Source organism: Rhinolophus ferrumequinum, chromosome 5 (assembly GCF_004115265.2).
Source record: "Rhinolophus ferrumequinum isolate MPI-CBG mRhiFer1 chromosome 5, mRhiFer1_v1.p, whole genome shotgun sequence".
NCBI classification, from domain to species: domain Eukaryota; kingdom Metazoa; phylum Chordata; class Mammalia; order Chiroptera; family Rhinolophidae; genus Rhinolophus; species Rhinolophus ferrumequinum.
Window position 1 is genome coordinate 42,705,917 of NC_046288.1, and position 25,088 is coordinate 42,731,004.

A 25,088-nucleotide genomic window follows, 5' to 3' on the forward strand; every position below is an offset into this window, starting at 1 on the left:
TAATTGAAATGACGAAAAGCATGGTGTTTTGTCTAAGAATAATCAAATACTGTTGGGAGGATTCCCAGAGTGGGGTATTCAGACTGGATCAAACCACCATTCCATTCAATTTCTTTTGGAAATGTTCCAATCAGTCCAATTTTCTAATTGGTTAATGTGGCTGGCTACCAAAAAAATGCACATAATCTGCATTTTTAGCTACACACGTTAAATACGTTTTCAAATGATTTGAGCTAAGAGAAATAGTCTGTAAGTGTTCCTCGAAGACAGAAATACAGATAAATGCTAAAGATTAGGCTCCATTCACTGGAAAAACTAGGAAAACCATCTATGGGGGCTTAAAAAGAAAAACAAAGGGCAAAAAGGGAGAGAGGAAGTGAGAGACAAGTGGAAGGAGAAAGTCAAAAGGAAACATTTTTTTATGGAATTCAGGTTTTTTCCTCATGTTGCAATCGAATGTGCTAAGAAGAATTTTTTTAGATGACTTTTCTTAGAGAATGATCAGGTGAGTGAAGTTAGCACATTTTCTTTCCTTCTTTCCTCTGCAAAACATTAAGTGCCACACTTACTTGAGCATTTGGACTTATCCACAGCCTCAGACACTGGCCACATCCCACTCCAACTGGGGAGTGATGTAGCAGCCGGAGTGCTGCCTGCTCAGGTTTTTGGTTTGGCCCCATTCGGGAACGTGGAAAAAAACTAATCTCCCTGTTCTTTTTGGAAAACAAATGTAAAAGTTTTCAGATCAGTTCACAACTTAGCATTTGCAGCTGTAATTTGGGGGAATGTTTTTGTAGATGTATATATACTTCTTTATTACAAACCCAAGCAATTTTTTTTTACCATTTTCTTATTTGTATATTGTGACTAAAAATGAAACACCTAGCCAATAGAAATAAAAACAAACTATTGAAGTTCAAGAGTAAATCGATTTTCCTGACCAAAGGGTAAAAGCAAAGACCTGAAGCTGTTAATATTCACAGGACGTGAATTTTTTAGCCAACACCAAGAGGCATTATTTTAGAGGCAAAACAAACAAACAAACAGACAACACAAAAAGACTTTGAAAAATCTAGAACTTTTCTTCCCAATAAGATAGGGAAATATTTCTACCACTTTCTTGACTGCCTAGTGGCGATTTGAAATATAGTTATGGGTTGAATTGTGTCCCCTCAAAAAGATATGTTGAATCCCTAATCCCCAGTACCTCAGAATGTGACCTCATTTGGGTATTGCCTTTACAGAGGTGATCAAATTAAAATGAGGTCTTTAAGACTGGGCAGTATGACTGGCGTCCTTATAAAAAGAGGGAATTTGGACACACGGACAGACATGCACAGAGGGAAAATGCCATGTGAAGACTGGAGTTGTGTTGTCCCAAGCCAGAAAATACTGAAGCTAAGAGAAAGGCCTACAACAGAGACTTCTCCAGCACCTCCAGAAGGAGCATGGCTCTGCCAACACATTGATTTGGGACTTCTGGCGTTCAAAACGATGAAACAATCAATTTTTGTTGTTCTAATCACCCCCATTTGTGGTACTTTGTTACAGCAGCTGTAGGAAACTAATATATCTGCTAAAAAACCAAAACCAAAAACAGAAAAACCCCCTTTTCCCCCTAAACTCTGAAATAAGAACCTACTTCCCAAAGGTGTCTCCATCTTACAAAAAGGTTGTGCTCTGAAAATTCATTTGTAGGACTGCTACGACTAGAATGGACTTCCTATACTGTCATGGGGATTTGATTTTCAGGCCTGTACTAACCTCTCATTCAAATGATCTATCCACAATCAGTCCAGATAGAATATTTTTAAAAACTTTTGGCCATGATCCAGTTAGAAATAGATTTTACATGATGAGAGTATACATACATATAAAATGGACACAAATTTCATGAAGTTATTCTTCCTTTGCATATATTCTATTTTGTCATATTTTACTTATATAAAAGTATACAAAATACTGGTTACAAGTCGCTAAGTTGGTTTTATGACCACTAACAGGTCATGAACCCACATTGAAAAATACTATTCTAAAACACAATGACAAAACAGTCTTCCCCTGCTTGATGTATATAATGCACACTCAATGAATGCTATTGAATTAAGATCCCACAGGACAGACAGGAAACACTCTTTCCTTCTTTGCCCCACTGCCAAAGTCAGCTCTGGGTCCAACAAAATCTGGGCCGAGATTTTGTTGAGTGTGGATGGCAGAGAAAAGCACAGCGAGGAAGTGGGTCCAGAGATGCCCAGCAGGGGGCATACGGATGTAGTTTTGGAAGGCCAGGGGGAACTGATAGGGTCTCTTATTTTTATTCTTGTGTGTGTGTGTGAAGTAAATTATTTTATTTTATTTCAGTTTTCTTTTAAAAAAATTAGTTTCAGGTGTACAAAACAATGTAATAATTAGACATTTACACCACTCATAAAGTGATAACCCCTCTCCCCCTATCTACTACCCCTCTGACATCATATATAGCTGTTACAATTTCATTGACTCTATTCCCTATGCTGTACTCCACATCCCATGACTGTATATACATTATAGTTGACATTCAATATTATTCAGCTCTAGCTTCAGCTTCAGGTGTACGGCACAGTGGTCAGGCATCTACACTGTCCATGAAGTGGTCTCCCTAATAAGACACGTACCCATCTGACACCCTACAAAATCTTTATATTATTGATTATATTCTGATAGGATCTCTTTTAAATATTCTTTCCCTGGTTGTAACACAGGATGGTATCAAGAATGACATCCAGGGACACATCCTCTCTTTGGATTCCTTACTTTATGACTGTGGCATTCTTGATCACCTGCATTCTGTCTTCCAGATTCGAAGAACTATTATACTTGGGGGGAACTAAGGAACATCTCATTCTATTTCAACATCTCATTCTATTTCACCCAGCTAAGTTCCATCTCTGGATGCCTTTCTGACTGACAACTTTCAATCTCTTACAAATTGGAGGGAGGTGAGGGTGTGTGCATGTGAGGGAAGAGGAGTCAAGTTGGTAAGCAGGGAGGGTGGGTGCTTTATCTTCTACTTCTTTTGTGTCTCTCTACACAGGTAGAAGGTCAAAAGTAAACCACAACTGCCTGCTGATTGACTGACACACCCAAGAGACTCACAGTGGGACCATTGGGGGCTGCAGTCACAGGGCTTCCTGGCTGGAATCATGTTTAGAGTCACAGAATGGAATTCTCATTCCTGCTATAGTTAAGTCATGTTAACAACCAACTGCTCTCCTTATAGAAGTTTATCTCTTACCCCCACATCTGGTAAACCACTAAATTCTATTGATTCCATTTCAAAAAAGACAAGTCTCTTGAATCTGATCTTCCCTTTCCATTTCCACTGCCGGAGTCTTATACGGGGGCAGTACTCTCTCTTTCCCTGCTACCCATAACCAGCTATCTTTAGTACTCCTACCAGATTCATCCTCCTAAAAGTCCCTCACACTTTTCCATTGCCTTTGGGGTAAAATCCAAGTGTCTAAACCTGGCACACAAGGACCCTCCCAATCTAAGTCCAACATTCCTCTCTAGACGTCTCACTGTATTTTCGTAACTTTCCCTGTTTGTACATGCTGTTCCCTCTATCTTGAACACTTCCTCCACCTCTGTCTGATGAATACTTCATCTCTCAGCTGTAGCGTCATCTAATCTGGGAAGACATCTCCAGCACCCTGGAGAGGGAGCTGCTTCTTCCTCCAGACTCCGGAAGACACTCTGTTCACAGCTATAAATGAGTGCTCAGCACACAACACCGCATTTCCTGAGTGTAGACACTTGCCTCAACTCCTGGATTTGTCTTTATCTTTGTACCATCAGCACCTAGCACCTAGAACCCTCCTAGGCTCAAAAAATGCCTGTTGAATAAAATCTGCATCACCAAGACTTTGCTGAATGCCAGTATTTGATTAAATATTTTGAAAACATAAATACTTTATAACTTGTAAAATGAATTCTGCCAGCTAGAAGCATTCTCAGACATCTGTATGTTGATTAATTTATCTTGTTCCCTTCTGTTCAAAACTTGAAAGTGAAACTGTGCTATGGGTTTTCTCCTATCCTTACCTAAAGAAAATAATTTATTTTCTCCAACTGCACAATTAGAAGTGGGAGTTCTGCCATTATGCCAGCAATGTAAACACTATACTTTCTCTGGTGTACAGTGAACCCAGAAAAGGATATGTTCAGGCAAGACAACATTTGAATATGTTCTTGCCACAAACTGTATCTGTTTGTTCTGGATTGATAGCAGAAAAATAAAATCATTTCACCACAATGCAAACCCAAAGATTGCTTGGGGCTTAAATTTTGTTTTGGTTTAGTCATAAACTATCACTCAGAAAAGTGATGTTTGTCATTATTATAGACTACATAAAGATTGACATAGGCAGGCAGTAGTTTAGAATGTAAATATAACAGTTTTCTTTTAGAGCGGGTTGATATTAGTTGATCAGAAAATGTTTTTAGGACACTAGTAAATGGATTAAAATATTTTCTAATCTTTAGTGATTGAAACAAAATCAAAAGAATATGGGGATACCTGCAGAAAGAATGAAGGCAACAGTAAATGATTTTTACTTACTTCTTTCAATACCTACCTTAATTATAATATTTTTAATGATTCGTTAATACAGTTTTTATTTAACAGATATATGATTTCCCAAACTGTTAATGGAGAGTGTGGATTTCTTGAGACAGACAAAAAGACGTAGAAAGAAATATAAATTATCCTGTCATCTTCCCCCTAACAAATCGTCCCGCTGTCAGAGGGCTCTGCACAGAAAAATGAGTGATGGACTTGCTTCTACACTGTCACGAGTTTACACTGGTTTTTGGGATGATGAGCCACTGGCGAGTGTACGAAGGCCTGCTGTCTCCGTGTGCTCCGGCTTTGCGAACTTTCATAACCATGTGCACGTGCTCATTCAGTATTTTCTGGGTGTCTACTCCTCATCAGCGCCTATGACAGGTACTGGAGGTATACAGGCCAATCAATAAGAGGTAGTCCCAACCCTCACAGAATGTATAGGTCAGGGAGAAACAGAAACTTGAAATTTGATAATATTAAGAAAAAGGGATACACAGCTACCATGTACTGAGGGCTCACCATAATAAGCCAGACTTTGGGCCAAGAGCTTCATGCACGTTTTTTCATTCAGTCCTCAGAGACACCCTTGGAGGGAAGTATTATTGACTAGATTTTTCAGGTAAGAAAAACAAGTCTTAGAAAGGTTAATTAACTGGCTGAAGGCCACAGAGCCAGGCAGAAGACACAGCTCTGATCTTAAACACAGAAACATCACGGAGAGAGGGAGGGGTGAAGGAGGAGGGCCAGGCACTTGAGTTTTTGCTAAGTCAAGGGTTTGAAAATCAAGAAGTGTCACAACACGGTTTATCAATAGTCTACTCAGGCTGGCTTTCGATTCCTAATTTCAGTTTCAGGGGTTATTTTAAACCTAGACAGTTACATTCCTTTCCATCATCATTTTGATGACAACGAAATACTGATGGATCATCTTAAGCTTTTCAAAACCCTTAATTTTTTTCTATTATTTTAGTTCCATTCAGCACGATCTGAGTGAAGCAGTTCAGTTCATTTTTATTTCTATTAAGTTTTCTGATTTTTATTCTTATATGCAATGAGACAATACCATGCTTTCCTGACCCAAAACTTTAAATGTTTTATAAAATGTATACGGTGTCTCTCCTTCCACCACGTCCAGTATTTTTCTTTACCTAGGTACCTTAATTTAAAAAATCAACTTCTAGGGATTCCTACTATTTTGTTTTTACCAGCCCTGTCCCCACTATTTCCCAATAACATTTCTTATGCGAGAATGAAAATCAATTTCCACATCTGGCTTTGTGATTATCTGTGCAAGGCTTATAATTAGTGTCCAGAGAGGCAAATCTATAGAGACAGAAAGTAGATTAGTGGTTGCCTAGAGCTGGGATAGGGGGATTGAGGGTTGTTTTAGTCAGTCTGGGTTGCTATAACAAGATACCACAGATTGGGTGGTTTAAATAATAGGAACATTTATTTCTCACAGTTCTGGAGGCTGGACGTCTGAGATCAGGGCGCCAGCATGGTTGGGTTCTGGTGATGGCTCTCCTTGGCTTACAGATGGCTTCCTTTTTGCTGTGTCCCTACATGGGGGGTGGGGGGCCCACTCTGGTCCCTTCATCTCCTTATAAGGACACAGATCCTATCATGGGAGCTCTACCTCCATGACCTCATCCAAACCTAATTACCTCCCCCAAATCCCGCCTCCAAATACTGGGGATTACAGCTTCAGCATATACATTCTGGGGCAACACAACATTGAGTCCACAGTAGGAGTGTGATAGCTAAAGAGTACACGGTTTCTTTTGGAGAGAGAAAAATATTCTAAAATTGATTGATGGTTGTACAACCTTGTGAATATACTAAAATTCATTGAATTGTACACTTTAAGTAGGTGAATTGCATGATATGCCAATTATATTTCAATAAAGCTATCACCAAAAAAAGTTATTTCCAATTCACGAGGAAAGAATAAATAGGGCTTTTAAAAGGTTTTACACAGTACAAATAATTTCTCTGGCAATTCATTCTGATCATCACATAAATATATAAGTATCATAGAAAAAAAATAAGGTAAAAAGTTTTGAGAGTTTCAAGGAATTTGATTCCATGGTATTTCCAATGGCACTTCCCACAAACCATTCTTTAGGTCCCTTTCCAGTATTCATCCAATGAAATGGAACACAATGATGGAGCCTCACTTTCACTGTGTTTAGCACTCCTGCACTCAAGGAATTGAAAAGTATTGCAAGTATATGAATAACAAAACCAAAAGATAAGCAATATACTACTCTTCATGTTTGACTAATTATTTACAAAAAAACTATCATATTCTTTAACTCCAAAATTTCCCCCATAAGTAACTGTGTTGGGTATTATCATCTCATTTTATTGACCAGGAAAATGACCTGCCCAAATTCATATGGCTGGCTGGCTGTCAGTGTCTGGGTATGGTTTTTGATGACAAGTTGACTACTTTGCCACTGCTTTCCCCACTGTTTTGTGCTGAATACGTAATGCCTCTATTTTTTTCAATGGTTTAGGCAGGGTGATCTCCATAAAACTGAAAAATATCCTCACCTTAGTTCATACGATCTTCTTTATTTGGCGTAATGAGTAAATATTTAGACTCCAAGGTACTGCAACCATCACATCGGAGCAGAGCCCACAGAGATCTTATTTGTTCTCAGTGACTTCTCATTATTACCAAATACCGACTGTATAGGTGACAAAGTCTCAGTTACACAACCCTGTTAGGGTTAAGCCAGATTTGAAGTAAGGCAGCTTTTAACTCCTCTTAGACTGTGTTTATGGAGGGGGAGTATTAGCAAAGTGCCAACAAACAAGTTAGGAGTAGTATGAGTTTATAAATGAATTAACTGAAGGTGTCACCACCACAAGCAGTAGAGGGCTCTCTAACACCACACAAAAGATACACGAGCAGAACCATTATTACCTGGGTTGTTCCCGGGTTAACTACCAGACATCCACATATTGTCAATACTTACTTTTTTGTAGAAGGATATTCTAAAGACCAGTACTTAGAAAGACCAGATTTATTCTGCTATGAAGTTTCGGTGAAATTTTCCCGTGTTGGATCAATAATACATGATCATTAACCCTATTGCTCTAAGTCTTTTTAAAAGAGCCATTGCAATTTGGAACCATGAGGTATTTCACCATCACCAAATAAATATCAGTAACATACAGTAAATATCATAATTTGCTGAAGTAATAAAAAAGAGAATGACACAGACATTATTAATCTCAGTATTCCACCTTGGTAAATAAGCCAAGGAAAGACTAGGATTCTAACATGTGAAAGCAGATGTCAATGTATCAAAACCAAAGGAACCGAAATTAATCACTAGTGCTCTCACCTTCATCCTCCATCATTCTTCTTTTCGGACATGAGTTAATAGCTATTGTAAAGTTAATCTAGCAAATCAAAATACTGCTGTGAAAATTGAGAGTTGTCATAGACATAAGACTCAGAGTTAAGACTTTGTTTCTTAGCCTATTGAAGTCTTGCTATAGATAAAATAAAGATCCTTACCTACACATCTATAATATCTAAGGGAAAAACTCCAATGGAATATGAGTCATGCAAAGAACCTGAGGTATAAGTAAAGCCTGTCTCATTAACAGTGTGATAGTATGATAAAACATACTACCTCATTTGTGACAAAAGGTAAATTTAGTCATCTGAATTTTATTTAAATTCTTAATATAATTTCTCCACTTTTTTCTGTAATATTTTGTTTCTCTTGGGAAATTTTTTCAGATGGCAAGACTATCATGCAAATATTTTATTATTTAAAAATATAATTGGGATAATGTAACCATGTCAATAGGTATGCAATAAGATCCCATCTTTAATTTAAGTCATTTGACATAAACAAGAACTCTGTTCTTAATTTTACAGAGGGTCACATTTTAAACATTCAGCCTCTGCAGTTTTCTCTAAAGATCATGAGTTTCTCAATAGTCAACTCCATCCTGGCAGCCTGCAAATTACGTTAAGTAATAAACAGATAGCAAGATACATTAAAGGGAACCAAAGTATTTTTCATTCTTAGCTTTCAACCTCACCTGTTATTCTCATCTCAGTTACAGATTAGCAGAAACAAATTTATCTTCTACATACTTTCATAATATGTTGAGAAAGGCTAAAAGTCACTCACAGAAATTATAAGCTAAGTAGACATTAGGGCACAAACATGCCCTCTAATAAGATCACACCCTTAGATGAGGTAAAATAAAACACAGGGCAGTGCTATCCACGTAGGCCCATCTCTATTATTAAGGTCATCATACTGTCCATTAATGAATTCACCACATGAACTGTAATTGTCTGGTAATGTGTCTGCATCCTCACTAGCATGTGACCTCTTGGAAACAGAGCTTGTGTCTTAATTACCTTAACATCACTGACAGTACAGGGCAGTGTTCGGTCATAGAGAAAATGCTAAACAAAATTTTAAGTCAGCTGTAGTTTAATAAGTAACACTCCATCTATAGTAAATGAAAGCATCAGTTATGAAAAAGAACACCACCACCTCACATAAGGTCAAGACACTAAGCGTGCTGCTTGGGGGGTGTTGAGTAGTACAGTGTTAGATTCTTATATATACCTGCTGCCAATGGCTTTATACAATGCTAATCATTAACTAGAGTTTAGATCAGTGCTCCTCTGAATGTCTACAGCATTTTTATTAGATTTGCTTTTAAGAAGCTTGTTAAAATGTAGATAATTTCCCTGTCACACCCAGATTCAGATACACTAAGTCCAGGAAAGGAGGGCAGCAGGAAGAAGCTGATTTGAAAAATAAGTTCCCCAGGTAATTCTCACGCATATAAACTATGAGAAGCATTGGCCTCTCTGTTCAATACAAATAGCATACATTTCTTGAACTGGTATTTAAAGCTGTTCTTTTACTCATCCACTTTGAATTCCATCTCTAGACCCTTAATGCTCTTAAAAAGCACGGAGCAAAGCTTTCATCCCATCAGTCAGCAGGGTTACTGCCAGGCTCTGCAACCGTCCTGCTTCAGGAAGCGTAACCACTGGGGTAGCTGACTCTCATCATGACCAGAGAATCACAGAAATCCTTCGCCAAAGATACTGAACCAGGAACAGGAAAGTTTTCCACATAAGCGCTTAAATTCACAAGAGATCCTTAACAAAGGGAACCACACAAACCTGGTCCTTGCCTGCAGGAGGTTTATAATCAAAGGCAGGCAAAGGCTAGAAGTGAAGACTGCAAAGTAATCAATCCAATTAGACTCTCAGAGCCAGGCAAACAGTGAACATGCTGATCAGCATTCTTGAACGCAAATGCAAATAATTCCTCTTACATAGGTGTATTGATAAGGACTAAAAATCCAAAATAGTTTTGGAGGAAATTATGCTGATTCCACTTGAGCTTTCATCAACTTGACTCCATAAACAATGTTTTGGTAGTATAAAGATCGATTTTCTTCCTAATAGTTATTATATCACCAAGTACCTTATTAGAGAGTTCAGTAATAGCCAATATTCTTCTCTAGAATATGACTTGCTTAAGATCCTTAGGAATTGTCATTATAAGAAAAACAAGTCCCCAACATTAAAGTTGGAAACCAAATCAAGACTCCAAAAAGTGTACATTTAATCTCCTACAAGTTTCAAGCATGTGGACCTTTCCACTGAGCTAATATGGAAAAATTTCACTGTATCTGTAGACTACTTTCTGCTCCTTTGGGTTATAAATTTTTAGAAAAGGAATTCTTGAGAAACCGCATCAAGTTCCCATTACTGTGCACTTGTCATTACAATTTAAGAAAAGCAACTACATTGGTTTATCTCACAATATACATCTGCAGGAACCATTTTGCAAATGAACACAATTTTTGTTTACCTTATTTTCATTACTGAACATTAACATACAGTAAAATATTGGTGGCGTGGTTTTTAAAAATGAGATTCATGTTTTCCTGATTTTGTTTCAATTTTATAAACTGTATTTACTATTTGATTTAAAAAATCATTTTCACTAATAAAACCATCTATAATAAATACTCCAGTTTTCTTAAAAGGAAGCATTTATATGGGATTAAATGCCACTGCATGTAAGCAATTGAAATATGATTGGCAAAAGTAATTTTAAGAATCATAAAACGTGACCTTGGGCAACTCAGAGATGTCCTCTATGCCTCAGTTTTCCTTCCTGTGGTGAAATTGGAGGACTAGACCCCGACCTCACGAAGGTGATTTCCAGCTTTAACATTCCAGGATACATTATTCATTTATTCACTAGCAATATTCTTTTTAACAGCCCCCTTTGTTTAAATTTACCTTTCTCTGCTTTGGTATAACTCTTCCACCCCACCCTCCATAATTCATGTTAGGGTCATTAACGAACAAAATACTTGTGCCCAAGTGTTCTTACATAGCAATATTTTAAAAAGTGTCATTTGTGTCATAAAGCTATCTAGAATTATTTATTGGGAAATATTATCCTTAACATGTATATTCATGTATTATAATGTACTTATTGATAGAAAATCCTTGCCTAGATCTGAACTCAAGAGAGGGATCCTAAGATGCATTTTTAAACAAAATTTAAGCATTGTTTGTATACAATCTTATATTGGTTATATTAGTTTAAGGTGTACAATATAGTTATTTGACATTTTTATACCTTACAGTATGATCACCCCACTAATTCTAGTATTTTAAAACTTCTGTAGCCTATCAACATCCTTTAAAATGAGCTTAGAGCTTACCACATCTCACAACATTGCTAAACTGATTCAGTTTTATTATAAACCTGCTCAATATATTCTTCAGTCTCTGTTTTTCCTCAAATTTCAAAGGCATTTTCTTACGTTTATTTTCTTTCAAGGAAAATTTATTGAACATAATATTCCAGTGAAAAAGATAAGAAAATGGGCATAATTATCAGTACAAGCAGTATATTTATTTTTTTCTGGTCTTAAAGAACATTATGTTCTATGGATTCTACACAGTGTGCAGTATATTACCAAAAGATGCCAAGTACTGCCAAAGTTATATGGTTTTATACTACTCAGAAAACACAAAATAATAAAACAAAATAGGAAAGAACGCTACCTTTGCAGAGGTATGATTTCACAAGCCATTCTTGTATACAATTTGCAAGGGACCCTTACAACAGTCTGTTCCACGCCAAGTGCCAAGTTTGGTCGTCTGTACAGGGAACGTCTTCATACAGCGGCTCAGCTGCGCTTGGAGCGGGAGGCTGCACCTCACAGCTGGAGAACAACTCGCTCTGCAGTTAGCCAGCCTGCAAACTTTTTCAAGCACTGCTATTTCATCGGCTGCCTCTCCACATTTACACTGCAGTCCACTTTGACCTTTTGTTCCAGGGAAGCAGCTGAACCATCCAGCCAATCAGAGGAGCAGCTGCTGCAGTACTTAAAGGCGCTGTTTCTTTTGCTGCGTCTGCTGCCGCTCCTCCTCTTCTCGGTTCCCCTCCCCCGCCCCCTCCGTGGGCTTGCTTAATTCTGGTAACTTGAAACTTTCTTCTTAGCAGTTCCACAGACAAGCTTGTCAGTCTGGGGAGAGCGACCAATAACTGCAGCATGAGCAAAGAGTCTTACTTCTCAATGTTGCAGACTGCCAACAAGAAAACCCATTTGTCAAGGAAAGACTGCCTCTGTAGCGAAAGGTTTCTGTGACAGAAGGCAACAGCTATGCTCCGCCCCCTTTCTTCCCTTAGGAAAAAAATCAAACAAATCACTAGCATTGGAAGGCGGGATAAGTTTCTAGAAGGAAGGCAGGCTTATAGACCCTTGCCCTCCCTACATTCACTTCCTGCTGATGTTTGTTTACACTGCGGTGGTTACTAGCACTGGTGACATCACCTAAGTCACGTAGCTCCTACTTCTGGGGAGAATATACCGTGTGTCCTAAGGCTACCCAAGTTCTCCAAGGATCAAAGCATCTACTCCCATAGAAATTATTTCAACTTATTATTTCTGTATTTTATCCTTATAAAATTGAATGTGTTGATTTTCCTCTAAGAACATCAACATTATTTTTGGCTATCTATCTAATCTATTTTATCTATCCATCCATCCATCCATTTATTTATGTATCACAGCTAACACCAAGTCAATTTTTCCATAAGGTCTACTAAATGCCTGTTAATTATCCAGCTTTCCCTTATAAAGTTTCTTCTTCAGTATGGAATACTAAAGTGTTATTTTTAGGAAAATAATTGCTAATCCATAGATTTCATATATTGCAAGAACAACAGAAACACATTTTACTAAGATTCCTTTCACATGTGAGAACTGCATGGAGTTACAACAAAGCCCAGAACATTGCTTTTAGTAGAATGGGCAGAGAGCCAGAGTCCATGATGTTCAGAAACTCTGGGGGCTCGTTGTCCAAAAAGGTATCCTCCTCCCCGGTAGTTTTCCCCAATTTTTTTTTTTTTTACAGACCACTCATAATTCTGACATCAGAACACAAAGTCCAATTGTGTCTACTTTCCTTTGCTATACTTGCTAATAAAAACATTTTGTTTTATGGCTAAATATGGTATTTATGAAAATGGATTAGTCATTCTGAAACTTCTGTTCACATTATGATGGCATATCAATAACTAAAACCAGCCTTTTAAAACAATGGAAGTTGACTTAAGCCCAGAACTTACTTTAATTGAAACTGTCAATATATATATTATTCTAGATTTGGAATTTCTAATTTGATTTTCCGGCAACAATAACTTAGTTTTGCATATGTGAATTTTTTTATTTTTCAAAATGCCTTCACATCTTAACACTTCAATTAATTGCGTGAGTTAGAAAATCACTATTATATAATATCTATTCCATTGAGGAGTAAATTTGGTACCAGAAAATTAATTTGTTCAAATTCACATAGAAAGTTAGTGGCAAAACAGAAACAGGATTCAGAATTTCTAGGTTCTGCTACACATCTATAGGAGTTTTAAAAGTATTTCATAAGAAATAAAAATTTTTAGCCAATAGTTATAACTCAAATGACAGAAATAATATTTTGTCTCTTCTAAATCTTTTGAACACATCAATACTATAGGCTAAAATAGACATATGAATTGAACAATAAAGGGCCCAGCATTACAAAAATGTTAAATTGAACTACAATTTACATTTCATACTAGAGCTAAAATATTGATGAGTAGGAGCATTCAAATTTTACCATTTGATTTCATATAATTTATCTTACAAATTAAGTCTTCCCATCAACATTCCTCTAACATGCCATATTACTAGTGAGATGTCAATGGTTATTTTTTAAAACCACCTAACACTATATAACTCAGTAATTACCTGCCTTTTCAAGTCTCTATGATTTATTTCTAACAATTCTCTCTCTCTCTTCTCTCTCCCCTCCCCTCCTCTCCCCTGCAATTCTCATTCTCTCTCTCTCTCTCTCTCTCTCTCTGTCTCTCTCTGTCTCTCTGTCTCTCTCTTCTGGGCATTACTTGATGATTGTGTATGAGTTTGTACCTGGACTGCGGTTCCTCCTCTCTGCCATACTCACTGCCAGGGTGATGACTTCTCACAGGCTCGCATGGGTTCCTCACAGTCAGGTAGCAGGAGTACCATTCCCTGAACTCTGCCAGTTCTAACTACTCAAACATGGACATCCTGACTGCATGTCAACTGCACTAAGCCCCTTAATGTGCATCACTCTTAACTACCATACTCTGTGCACCCACCCCCCCCCATTTTCTGCTGCTTTTTTTCCCTTAGCTCTCTTCACCTCTGTTTTTCTATGTCTGCAAAGGATAATCTGCACCCAAACCAACTGCCATGCAGCTTAAAAAAATGCACATCCCCGGCTCTCCTCAGCATTTAGTTATTTCTAAAAGGTTTATTCGCATCCTCTACTTACTCACCGTTTGTAAATCCTGCCAGCTGGGTGGTTCTCTTCTGCCAGACTGCTAAACATTGCAAAAAAAGTCATAAAACCCTGGCAACTAGTTACACTGAAAATTCATGCTGTTTAAGCTCAGCATTAACCTCGGTACTGTGTGGGAACATTTTTAGTTCAATTTTTTTTTATTTTTTAAATTAGTTTCAGGTGTACAAAACAAGGTAATAGACATTTATAGCCCTCACAAAGTGATAACCCCCTATCCCAATCTACTACCCCTCTGACATCGTATGTAGCTGTTACAATTCCACTGACTAGTCCCTATGCTGTACTCCACATCTTGTGACTATGGAAACATTCTTAGTTTTATCTTTAACTGATTTTTCACTGCATTCACACAGAAACTGCTGCAAATTTCCTCCAGTGCCGCGAATGTGAACCTCTCAGTCACTAATTACTTTGCCTGCTGAATTTACCGAGAAAGTCAAGATCAACAAATATGAGTGAGTGTCTCTGGCCTTCTTTGCTATACTTACAGGTTTAAGTGCACCCCCCTTCCGCGCGCACGCGCGCACACACGCCCCTTGCCTCATTCTTTTTGACTTCTTCCTAATCTAGGAGAAAAGCTCCTCACTCATAGGACCCAACCTCTTATCTATTGTGAAGATTAATAAACAGAAACCTCATTTAAATTGGAGTTGGAAGGGCCTGTAGGGAGGACTTTCACCCCATAATAGGTGCATTTTCCATCTGCACCAGGAGGATGTTTTTCATACTCTATTACTCCAGCAGGAAGGAAGACTTCTCCTCTCTAAAACCACTCAGCCAATGAAAAGCCACTACACTTTGAACTCCCAGTTTCCTCCAATGGACTCTGTTTACAACAGCCCCTCTGAACTCACCTTCTATAAAAGAACTTTTCTCTCCTTTGTTTTCTGGACTTGCATTTGGTTGCCATTAGCTGGAATGTCCAGAATTGCAATTCTTTGTCGTTCCCTAGAAAACCCATTTTGCCAGAGAAAGATCTGGCTATTTGTTTAAGGTCAGCAGTGTGTACTGGATCTCATCACTTTCTCCTTGCTCTGGAAGAGGCCTGCTCTCTCCTACATCTGAAATCTGCCTCCCTTCTGACAGGCACCCAACTAAGTATCCCCCAGCCTACAAAAGTTTTCCTCAGCAGTCCTACCCTCTGACACTGCAGCACTATTTCTCTCTCTTTCCCAGTAACAATAAGTTCTGTATATTTGGTTAAGTTTTTTATTTTTCAAAATGCTTTTACATCTTCACACTTCAATTAACAGCCTGAGTTATAAAATCACTATTACATATCATAATATCTATTGCACTGATGCGTGAATTCAGTGCTAGACTTCCCCAAAGCCTAACTCCGCTGCTCCCACTTCCTCATCAACTACTCCTCCACCCCATGCCAGCAAACTTCAGACTTCACTTTTCTGAAACTGCTTCTAAAGCCACCAATGCTCTTTTGGCCACTAAATCTAAATGCCTTTTCTTAGACACACCCCCCCCCCCACTTTTAACTTTTTGGAATCACCCACCTTGACTTTTCTGAAAGTCTCTGGCTCTCTCTGATCATCCCTGAAAATTCACCGAATGTCTCTGATCACTCCACCTTCCTTTTATTTCATTTGTCCTTCCTTCTCTCTTACTCCCTCCCCACCTCACCTTCCAGCCCAACACCATTCAATACAGGCATTCTTTTAGGGCGTAATAAATTGTGCTCTGGAATTAGGCTCCTGGGACTGGATCCCAACTCTACCAGACGGGCAGTATAAACGGGCAGGCTGTATAAAAGGTCTGAAGTTGCTCTGAAGAATAAATGAGATTCTGCATGTAAAACACATAGAAGAGTTCCCAGCAAATAAGAAATGCTCAATAATTATTAGTATTATTACCCTATCAGCACTTTCAAAGCTTTATATTATTTAATTCCCAAATTCCTCCTCCACCTGACGCTTCTTGTTAATGAAGTTATTACTCTCTTTAGGAATCAGATTCAAAGCATGAGTCGTCTTTATTCCTCCTCTCCTGTCCTTAACCAAATCTGTTGACTCTTCTGTCACGTCTCTTTCATTAGTCGGCTCTGGTTAGCTGCAGTATTATGATAACCTTCAAGTGATCTTTCTTCCTCCATTCATTCTATCTCCGATGCGTACATTTTACTATTAGAGTAAATTTCCTACTGTGATTCGGTTCTGGTTACTCACCCCTCTGCTCAAAAACTTCAACAGCTCCCAACTACTTCTTAAATGAACCCCAATCCTTTGTATATGATGATTAAGAGTCTCCACCGATTAACCCTAGTTTACCCCTCCAGTTCTGCTGCTTATACCTCCTAAGGAAATGATTTCAGACATACCTGGACACCATTTTGAAGTCTGCTGTGAACTTATCTACCCCAAACATTTATTCATGCTGTTCCCTCTGTCTGAAATATTTTTCCATTCCACTTCTTCCTGGCAAAATTCTACGCATACCTCAGCCTTAGGGCAGTTGGAAGAAATCTCTTTCCCCTTTTAATTCATACAGCCCTTTGCATCTCTTATGATATTTATTTATTTATTTCCACACTGTTTTATTATTATATGAATCTACATATTATCTCTCTATTGGAATGTAAGTTCTATTGGAATGTAAGATACAGAACAAGAACTGTATCTTTCTGCGGCCATTATACAGAACACTTAGTAAGTGCTGAATGAATTAACTGATACATTGGTCACTCTTCCTGAGACCCAAACATAGCTTCTTTGATTAGATTTGACTTTATGAAGCAATATTTCTATCCACTTTTAAACATGTCCCATTGTAGGCCTACACTTAAGATAAAATAGATGCCTAATGTAGAATCAAATAAAGGATAATGATGATAACTGAATAAAGAAATAAACTATTGATGTGCAATCACAGATATGGGAAAAGTAAGATTCTATTCAAGACTTTGAAATTGTAAGCATTTTACATTATCCAGTTTCCCCTAGGTTGTCTACTTCCTTTTCCACACTTCAGCTGGGCTTGCAGACTTCTAATTTTCTTACATAACTTCTTTAACAGGTTCCAAGTGTTTGGTAATATGTGTGTTTGCCCTTGTGCTATCAAGAGCAACAAACGCTCCAAAAATGATGTGGCTTAATTTGTTTTACTTTCAACATCCATTTGAAACAACCAATGAACCAAGACTATTTCTTGGCCACATTAATTTGTTTTCATATATTGTTTTAAAATTAGATCGATTTGTGTCCTAAGACAAAATGGTATATTAAAATTATTTCTCTCTTAGGAGTTTGGTAAAAAGCTGCTTCTCAGGCAAGGTTTTTTCCTCATATTTTTATCAATCTTCGTAAAATGCACTAAGGAGCCTTCCAGAAGACACAGAATATTCATAAATGATGAAGACTAAATCTGATATGAATTTTTCATAGTCACGAAGCCACGGTTTTTAGGGTGCATATACTTTAGAAACTCTGGTGCTGCTGCACAGGCTCCTGAGTAAACGTGCTCCCTGGCAAGCAGCGTGAGAACAAGTGAGCTCCAGGGCTCAGCAGAGGACATCACCATCCTCCCCAACAACAAATGTCAAAACAAAAAAAGGGCAAAGGAACAGGTGGGGTATATGTAAGGCAACCAGCATTTACTGAGAATCCATGCTGTGCTCATTTTCATAGATGTGAAAATGAAAAGTTAATTCACTTCAGTACTCAGCTAGTAAGAGGCTGACGTGAAGTCAGCATCTGAATGCTATTAAGTTTCCACCATTTTAGAAAGCTTTTAAAGACAAATATTAAATCTACCCACAATAATATATATTATACCATCAATTTTCTAGAGGAAATAAAGAATCCTGTCGTTTGGTCTGAGGTGTGTATTTAGATGAGTGAATATATATTAAAGTCTATACAGTCTTATAGCGGCTGTCTGAACCAAAGACATACACTGGACCAGAACAAACCTCTTTGTTACTCTGAGTCAACACTGTGGGGTGTGTGTGTGTGTGTGTGTGTGTGTGTGTGTGTGTGTACATGCACACTTGTGTATAGTGGTAGAAGACAGTTGTAGTTGCAGTGGGAGAAAAGGGCGTGAGGAAGGTAGAAAGAAAAAAAATGGAAAATAAAGTTTTAAGTTGCGTTCTAATTGTATCCCTCTTAGTAAGAAATTAATACATGGAAATGGCAGGTGAGTTATCAGTCGTTTCTATGCTAAAAAAAACCAAACCTTATGGTATTTCTTAAAGAATAATTATAAAATCTTATAAAAGATTTATCTTCGAAAGCAAAACAGCGACATTCAGGCTCATGACAATAGATAAACTATTTTCTTCAGAAATGGCAGAAATGAATGTGCTTGCTTTACTTAAGGCCAAAACAAAAAAAAAATAACTAATAAAATCAATATAATTGTTTCCTCATTGATTTATTAGACTAGCCTATATTAGAAGATTGCTGAAAAAAAATCCCACAGGGATAGAAATTATGTAATTGTTTTTCCAAATACACACCTCTTTAATTCTGATGACGGATTTCAGTTTTAAAACTGTATGTGGGCTTTTCCCTTAAAATATATGTGATTAGCCTTGCTGGAATCTCAAATGGCTCACAGGGATCATTTATCCAGGCTCCAAAACCCTGAAGAGCTGCCAGAGAGGGACAGAGGAGAACGAGGCTAATTGTGAGGCACGGTTTAGAGGCCTTGACAACTGAAGATGCACCATTCAGGATCCCCTTCCTCACCCCATGGATGGCTGTGATTTCACTAACTGGCTCCGACATTTCTAAGCTAGAAAATAAGATTCAAAATATTCACCACAAAAACTGAGTTATGATTTCAAATCACAAGACAAGTAATTATAATTTATGGTACATAAAGACACAATTACATAGAAATTCATAAGACGTTTCCTTTATTATTTTTTTAAAAAAGTAAATTTCTTATACCAATTGTTGAATTGTTTCTCCATAAAAAGTAGTTAAAAATAAATTCTTTGAGACAACTTACATAATTGTTCCCCAACTTTCTGGGACAGGGAAAAATCCACATTTGTGCCAGATGGAATCTCAGTAAGTGATTACTGCCAATAAATAAGTACTCGAGCACATTTTTCCTGGAATGGGACTCCCCGGGCATGACTTGCTTCAAAGGTCCCTTGGGAGGCCAGATAATAGTGTTTCTGTTCTCATAAAATAAGTCACGCCCCATACAACAGCTGCTACTACACCTGAGATCAGCTGTCTTACATTGTCCCAGTGACTTTTCACCCTGTTAAATGAGATTTCCTGGCAGAGGAGAAGCAGACTGCAGCAGCCTTCCTTCTAGAAATGTCAGAATTGTTTAGTGTGATATGGTAACCGACTGGCTGTTTCTGTCTCCATAAATCATAAAATAAACTTCATGTATCTGAGACATGAAATGCTAAGCATGAGCACAAAAATCTCTCACTATCAATATACTATCTGGTAAAATCTATTTACCTTAACACAAAGCTGCATGCTTTGCAGCAACCCAACACATGAATAAGTAAAAATATATTTAAAAGCAAAATAAGAGGAAGTAGTGATTATTTGTGTTACCAAGAATAGGTCACATTAAAAAAAAAGATCACAATAGTGGTGCCTTAAAATGTACGTCGCTAGTGCATTATAAGCGATCTGATTTAAAAAAAATAAATAAAATAAAATAAAATAAAAAATTCTCTTCAATTTAATGTCTGAGAGAACTGGACCCATTGCATTAAATACTTATGTATGTGTGGTACCTTCCTTTTACAGTGCTTTTCATGTGTAGAGCATTATTAGAATTCATAAAGAAACTCATTGAATTTCAGCAAGGAGACATATAAGTTGGAAAAAGAAATTTCAAATAAATTAGGAAATAAACTGGACTTATAAATTAATTAATAAAGCTAATAAAACCAATGGTCCTACAATGGCAATGCAATTGATTCATCATTTAAATAAAGAAAATGCACTGAAAATGAATTATAATTTCACAATAATTTTCCAAAATATTACTTCAGGAAGACAACTCTAAAACAAAACTCAATCTAACTTTAAAAGTCTGCAAACAGCCTAGTAAAATACTTTTGAATAAATATGAGTGATACTGGAAATAATATCCTAGACTCCAAATCACCTTATATAAATAGTATAGAATTTGCTCAAGCCAAATGGTAACTGAATGGATACTTTGTTACTAAAAAAAGTTTAAATGAGATAATATTGTTTCTCTCTTCTTTTCTGCCCACTAGCCCACTACCACCACATGTTCTGTTCCATGCCCCTCACTCTAACTCTCTTCCCCCAGTTTACATTTTTATTAGTTAACCTCTGGATTACAGCTTTTTCTCCCTAAGAGGTCTGTTTGGTCTTTCCTATACTAAATCCAGATTGTACAGAATTGATTTTCTCAAAACACTGCTTTAATAATGTCAAAAAGTTTCGATTGTTTTTCATAGCTTACAAAGTTAAATCCAAACTTTCCACACACACAGCGGAGCCCTTTACTCCACTCTGCTGTACCACTCTTTCACATGACCTGGGTGTGCATGCAGGCTGACCTGTCCTCACCCACTTGTGCTTCGCTTTCCCATTTGTTTATGTTTCAGGCATTTCTCTTAGCCTGGAATCCCCTTTGGATCCCATACCCATCCATCCAAACAAAGCATAGCCTTTGGGCTTCTCATATGCTGCCCTTTTGGATTTCCCCATTCAGGAGATTTTTGTCTTGAATGAGTGTGAACATATTATCAAGTCCCAAAAGAGTTCAGTTGTAACTTTACATGATTTCTCTAAAATCTGAAAATTACTATTTCCTCTTTGAAGCATTTACCATCCTTGATTTAAAAAACAAAAACATTATTATTATAAATTATACAGTATAACTTCACGCAGAATACTTAGAATACACAGACAAGAAGGTAAAAGCCAAAAACAATCCCTTCACTTGCATAACCAGTGTTCAATATGATTCTATATTCTTCCTCTATTATTCTATATTCTATTTTTTCTCTCTCTATAATATATAATAATAGTATACAGAGATGAACAATATGAATGTACTTAATACCACCGAACTGTACATTTAAAAATGGTTGTAATGGTAAATTTTAGGTTGTGCATATTTTACCACAATGAAAAAATATGGTATTATGCAGTATGTACTGTTTTATAACATTATTATTCATTTAATAGTCAGTAATATATTTCTGATATTTCTAATCTTCAAAACTATTTTTTATGATTGTCTTATCTTTTTATCCATGATGTTAAGTTTAATCATTTGGTTTAAGTGGTAACTGCCTAATTTCTCCATTGTAAAAGGACCTTTTCTCTTTGTAATAAAAAATTACATTAGATAATCTGAGACTGAAAATTTAGATTCCAGATGTATTCTGAGCATATATTTTGAAGGTAGAGCCAATGGGACTTGCTGATGGATTGCCTGAGAAAAGTAGAGGAATCACAGACTTTTGGCTTAAGTAACTGGGTGGGTGGTGGTACAAATTATTGAGCTGTAGGAAAACAAGGGTAGATATGGCGTTGTCCTTTTTTAGGCAGAACTGTAAATCAGGAGTTCTGGTCTATGTAGATTAATTGTGGGATGCTCATTAAATACCCAAAGGGACTTCTTCAGTAGCCAATAGCCAGGGCCAGCCTTACTGGCATGTGACATGTGCAGTCTCACGGGGTCCAGTTCAGAGAGTACCATGCTTGGTTTTTTGACCTGCTGGTGCTATCGTGAAATTCCTAATACTTTTCAGCAAGGGGTCCCACATTTTCACTTTGCATTGGGGAGGGGGGTACTCAAAAATTAAGTAGCTGGTCCTACCAAATGGATATACCAACTTGTAGTATAATGGAGAGGTTGGAACTGAAGGTATAACTTTGGAGGCCATATGAGTAAAGATGATATTTAAAAACATGGACCTGGATGAAAGCATCCAAGAATGAGCATAACTTGAGAAGAGGTCATAGGACTGAGCCCTAGGGGTAGGGGGTGGGGGAGAGTTGGTGGGGTGGGTGCATGTTCCATACTTGAGAGGTCTGCGAAAGAAAATAGAGTATACAAATAAGATGAAGAAATAGTGACTAATAAGACTAAAGGATAAATAGGAGAATGTGATGTTGCAGAAGCAAAGAGAAGAAAGTGCTTCAAAAGAGAGTGATCAGTTGGGTCAAATGCTGCTGAGAGAGAAAAACGTGAAAATAGTCGACTGACCTTTGGATTTGGCAAGATGGAGATGGCTGGTGTCTTTAACAAGAACGATTTCAATGATGAGTGAGTTGAAGAAAGAATGGGAGGAAAGGATATGATGACAGCAAGTACATATAATCCTTTACCACAGATTTTCTCTAAAGGAAAAGAGGGATAATGTTTCTAGGGAGGGATTTTTAAAAAATGTTGAGAGCTATTATAGCATGTTTCTAGCTGATGGGAAGAAACTAGAAGAGAGAAATTGATGTCATAGAGGAGGGAGGTGATTATCGAAACGTAGTCCTTGAGTGAGTGAGAGGGAGAGGACACAAGCAGAAGGGCTGACTCCAGAGAGGTCCAAGTTCAGTTCATATACTGTAATAGGAGAGAAGGCAGAGTTTAAGAGTAGAGAGATGAATACGCTGGTAGATTTGGGAGGTAGGAGAGTAAGAGCAGTTTTTTTCTGAGCGCTGTTGTAAAATAAGATAAATTTTTTGGATTGTGCTGTGATATAGATCTAAGCCATGTTCATTTCTCTATTAAACTGAAGTTCATATTTTCAGAAAACAAAGGTGGCTGAGAAGACAAGAGCTAGGATGCTAATGCAGTTTAGTTTTTGTTTTTCTAAATTCAGGTTCAGATTTTTCACAACGGAACCAAAAAGACAATTCAATGGGGAAAGAATAGTCTTTTCAGCAAATGGTGCTGGGACAACTATATATCCACATGCGAAAAGATGAAGTTGGACCTGTACCTCACACACCACATGTAAAAATTAACTCAAAATGATCATATACCTAAATTTAAGAGCAAAACTATAAAATTCTTAGAAAAACATGTAAATCTTTATGATCTTGGATTATGCAATGGTTCTCAGACAAAACATCAAAATCAGAAACAACTAAAAATAGATTAATTGGACTTCATCAAAATTAAAAACTTTTATGTTTCAAAGTTCATTACCAAAAAAGTGAAAGACAACTTAGAAAACATGTGAAAGTATTTAAAAATCATATATTCGATAAAAGCTAGTATCCAGAATAAATAAATAACTGTTCCAACTCAACAATAAAAAGACAAATATAATTTTACTAACAATTGTCACCCCAATAAATTAAAAAAAAAAGACAAATAACCTAACTAAAAAAGTAGGCAAAGGATTTGAACTGACATTTCTCCAAAGATATACAAATGGCTCAAAAACACAGGAAAAGATGCTCACCATCATTAGTCACCAAGGAAATGTAAATCAAAATCACAATACGATAGCATCCTACACCCAGAAGGATGGTCATAATAAAAAAGAAAGTGTTAGCAAGAATGTAGAGAAACTGGAAACATTGCACATTGCTGGTGGGAATACAAAATAGAGCAGCTGGTTTTAGAAACAGTTTATTGGTTCCTCAAAAAGTTAAATATAGAGTTAACATATGACCTAACAATTTCACCTGTAGCCATAAACCCAAGAGAACTGAACACATGTCCATGAAAAAACTTGTATACCAATGTTCATGCTAGCATTATTCATAATAAACCCAAAGGAGAAGCAACTCAAATGTCCATGGATAGACAAAATGTTCAGTAGAATATTATTCAGTCATAAAAAGTAATGAAAAGGATATATACTACAATATGAACTTTCAAGACATATGCTAAGTGAAAGAAACACAAAAGGACATATAATGCATGACTCTATTTACATGAAATGACATAGTTAGAGTGAACTTCATACAGAAGATGAAATTTAATTGACCATTGACAAAATCGGACAAGGGCACTCCAGATAAAAGGAAAAATGTTAGCAAGGAGACAGAGGTATAAAACAATGTGGTTGTAATGTAGCATGGATATAGGATAAAGAATTGCAGAAAAGTCAGTCAGGAAGGTAGGCTAAGCTAGAGTTACAAAGGCCTTGAAGCCATTGAACTATATTCAATGAGAAGTCCTCTGATTTTATAGCACTTCTTTTATACCACCTTTAAACCTTTTATGTTACATATTTTCGTTAACCACATATACATTTGTCTCACTTTATGAATTGGGAGAGTTCTAAAGATTAGAGACCGTGCCTTAGTTCTCTCTGGCTTCTTATGGCCCAGTGCAAAACGTGCAGCACATAGAATGTGCCCACTAAGAGTTTGCTGACTTTGAATTACTAAGAGAAATTCAGCTAATACCATAGTAATCCAGATATACTCTGGTGATCTATACGCTACTAGACATGAACTGCAAATATGATAATACATTTTCTTACCCTTAGTTACCTTCTCTTTCCTAAATCACCAATACTGTAAACAGACTTAGAAAAACACATTTTTTAAAAAAATATTGAAGTTTGAATCCCAGTGAAATGTCAAAATTTGAATAGAGCAATTGTATGAGCGGTAGATTTTGGTGAGTGGGTAG

General features: G+C 37.0%; 1 protein-coding gene across 9 annotated transcripts in view; it reads right to left on the reverse strand.

Moving 5' to 3' along the window:
* The window catches only part of FAM13A (family with sequence similarity 13 member A), a 311,779-nt gene that overhangs the window by 108,887 nt on the left and 177,804 nt on the right, over positions 1–25,088 (reverse strand). The window contains exon 1 of one of the 9 annotated variants that reach the window (XM_033105664.1): positions 11,697–12,262. The exons of 7 other annotated variants lie outside the window; for them this stretch is intronic. In XM_033105664.1, the coding sequence (XP_032961555.1) occupies positions 11,697–11,725 (29 nt within the window). In that variant the 5' untranslated portion in view covers positions 11,726–12,262. Of the gene's footprint in view, positions 1–11,696; positions 12,263–25,088 lie in introns of those variants that run through there. One more of the 9 variants, XM_033105666.1, reaches the window with a different exon arrangement.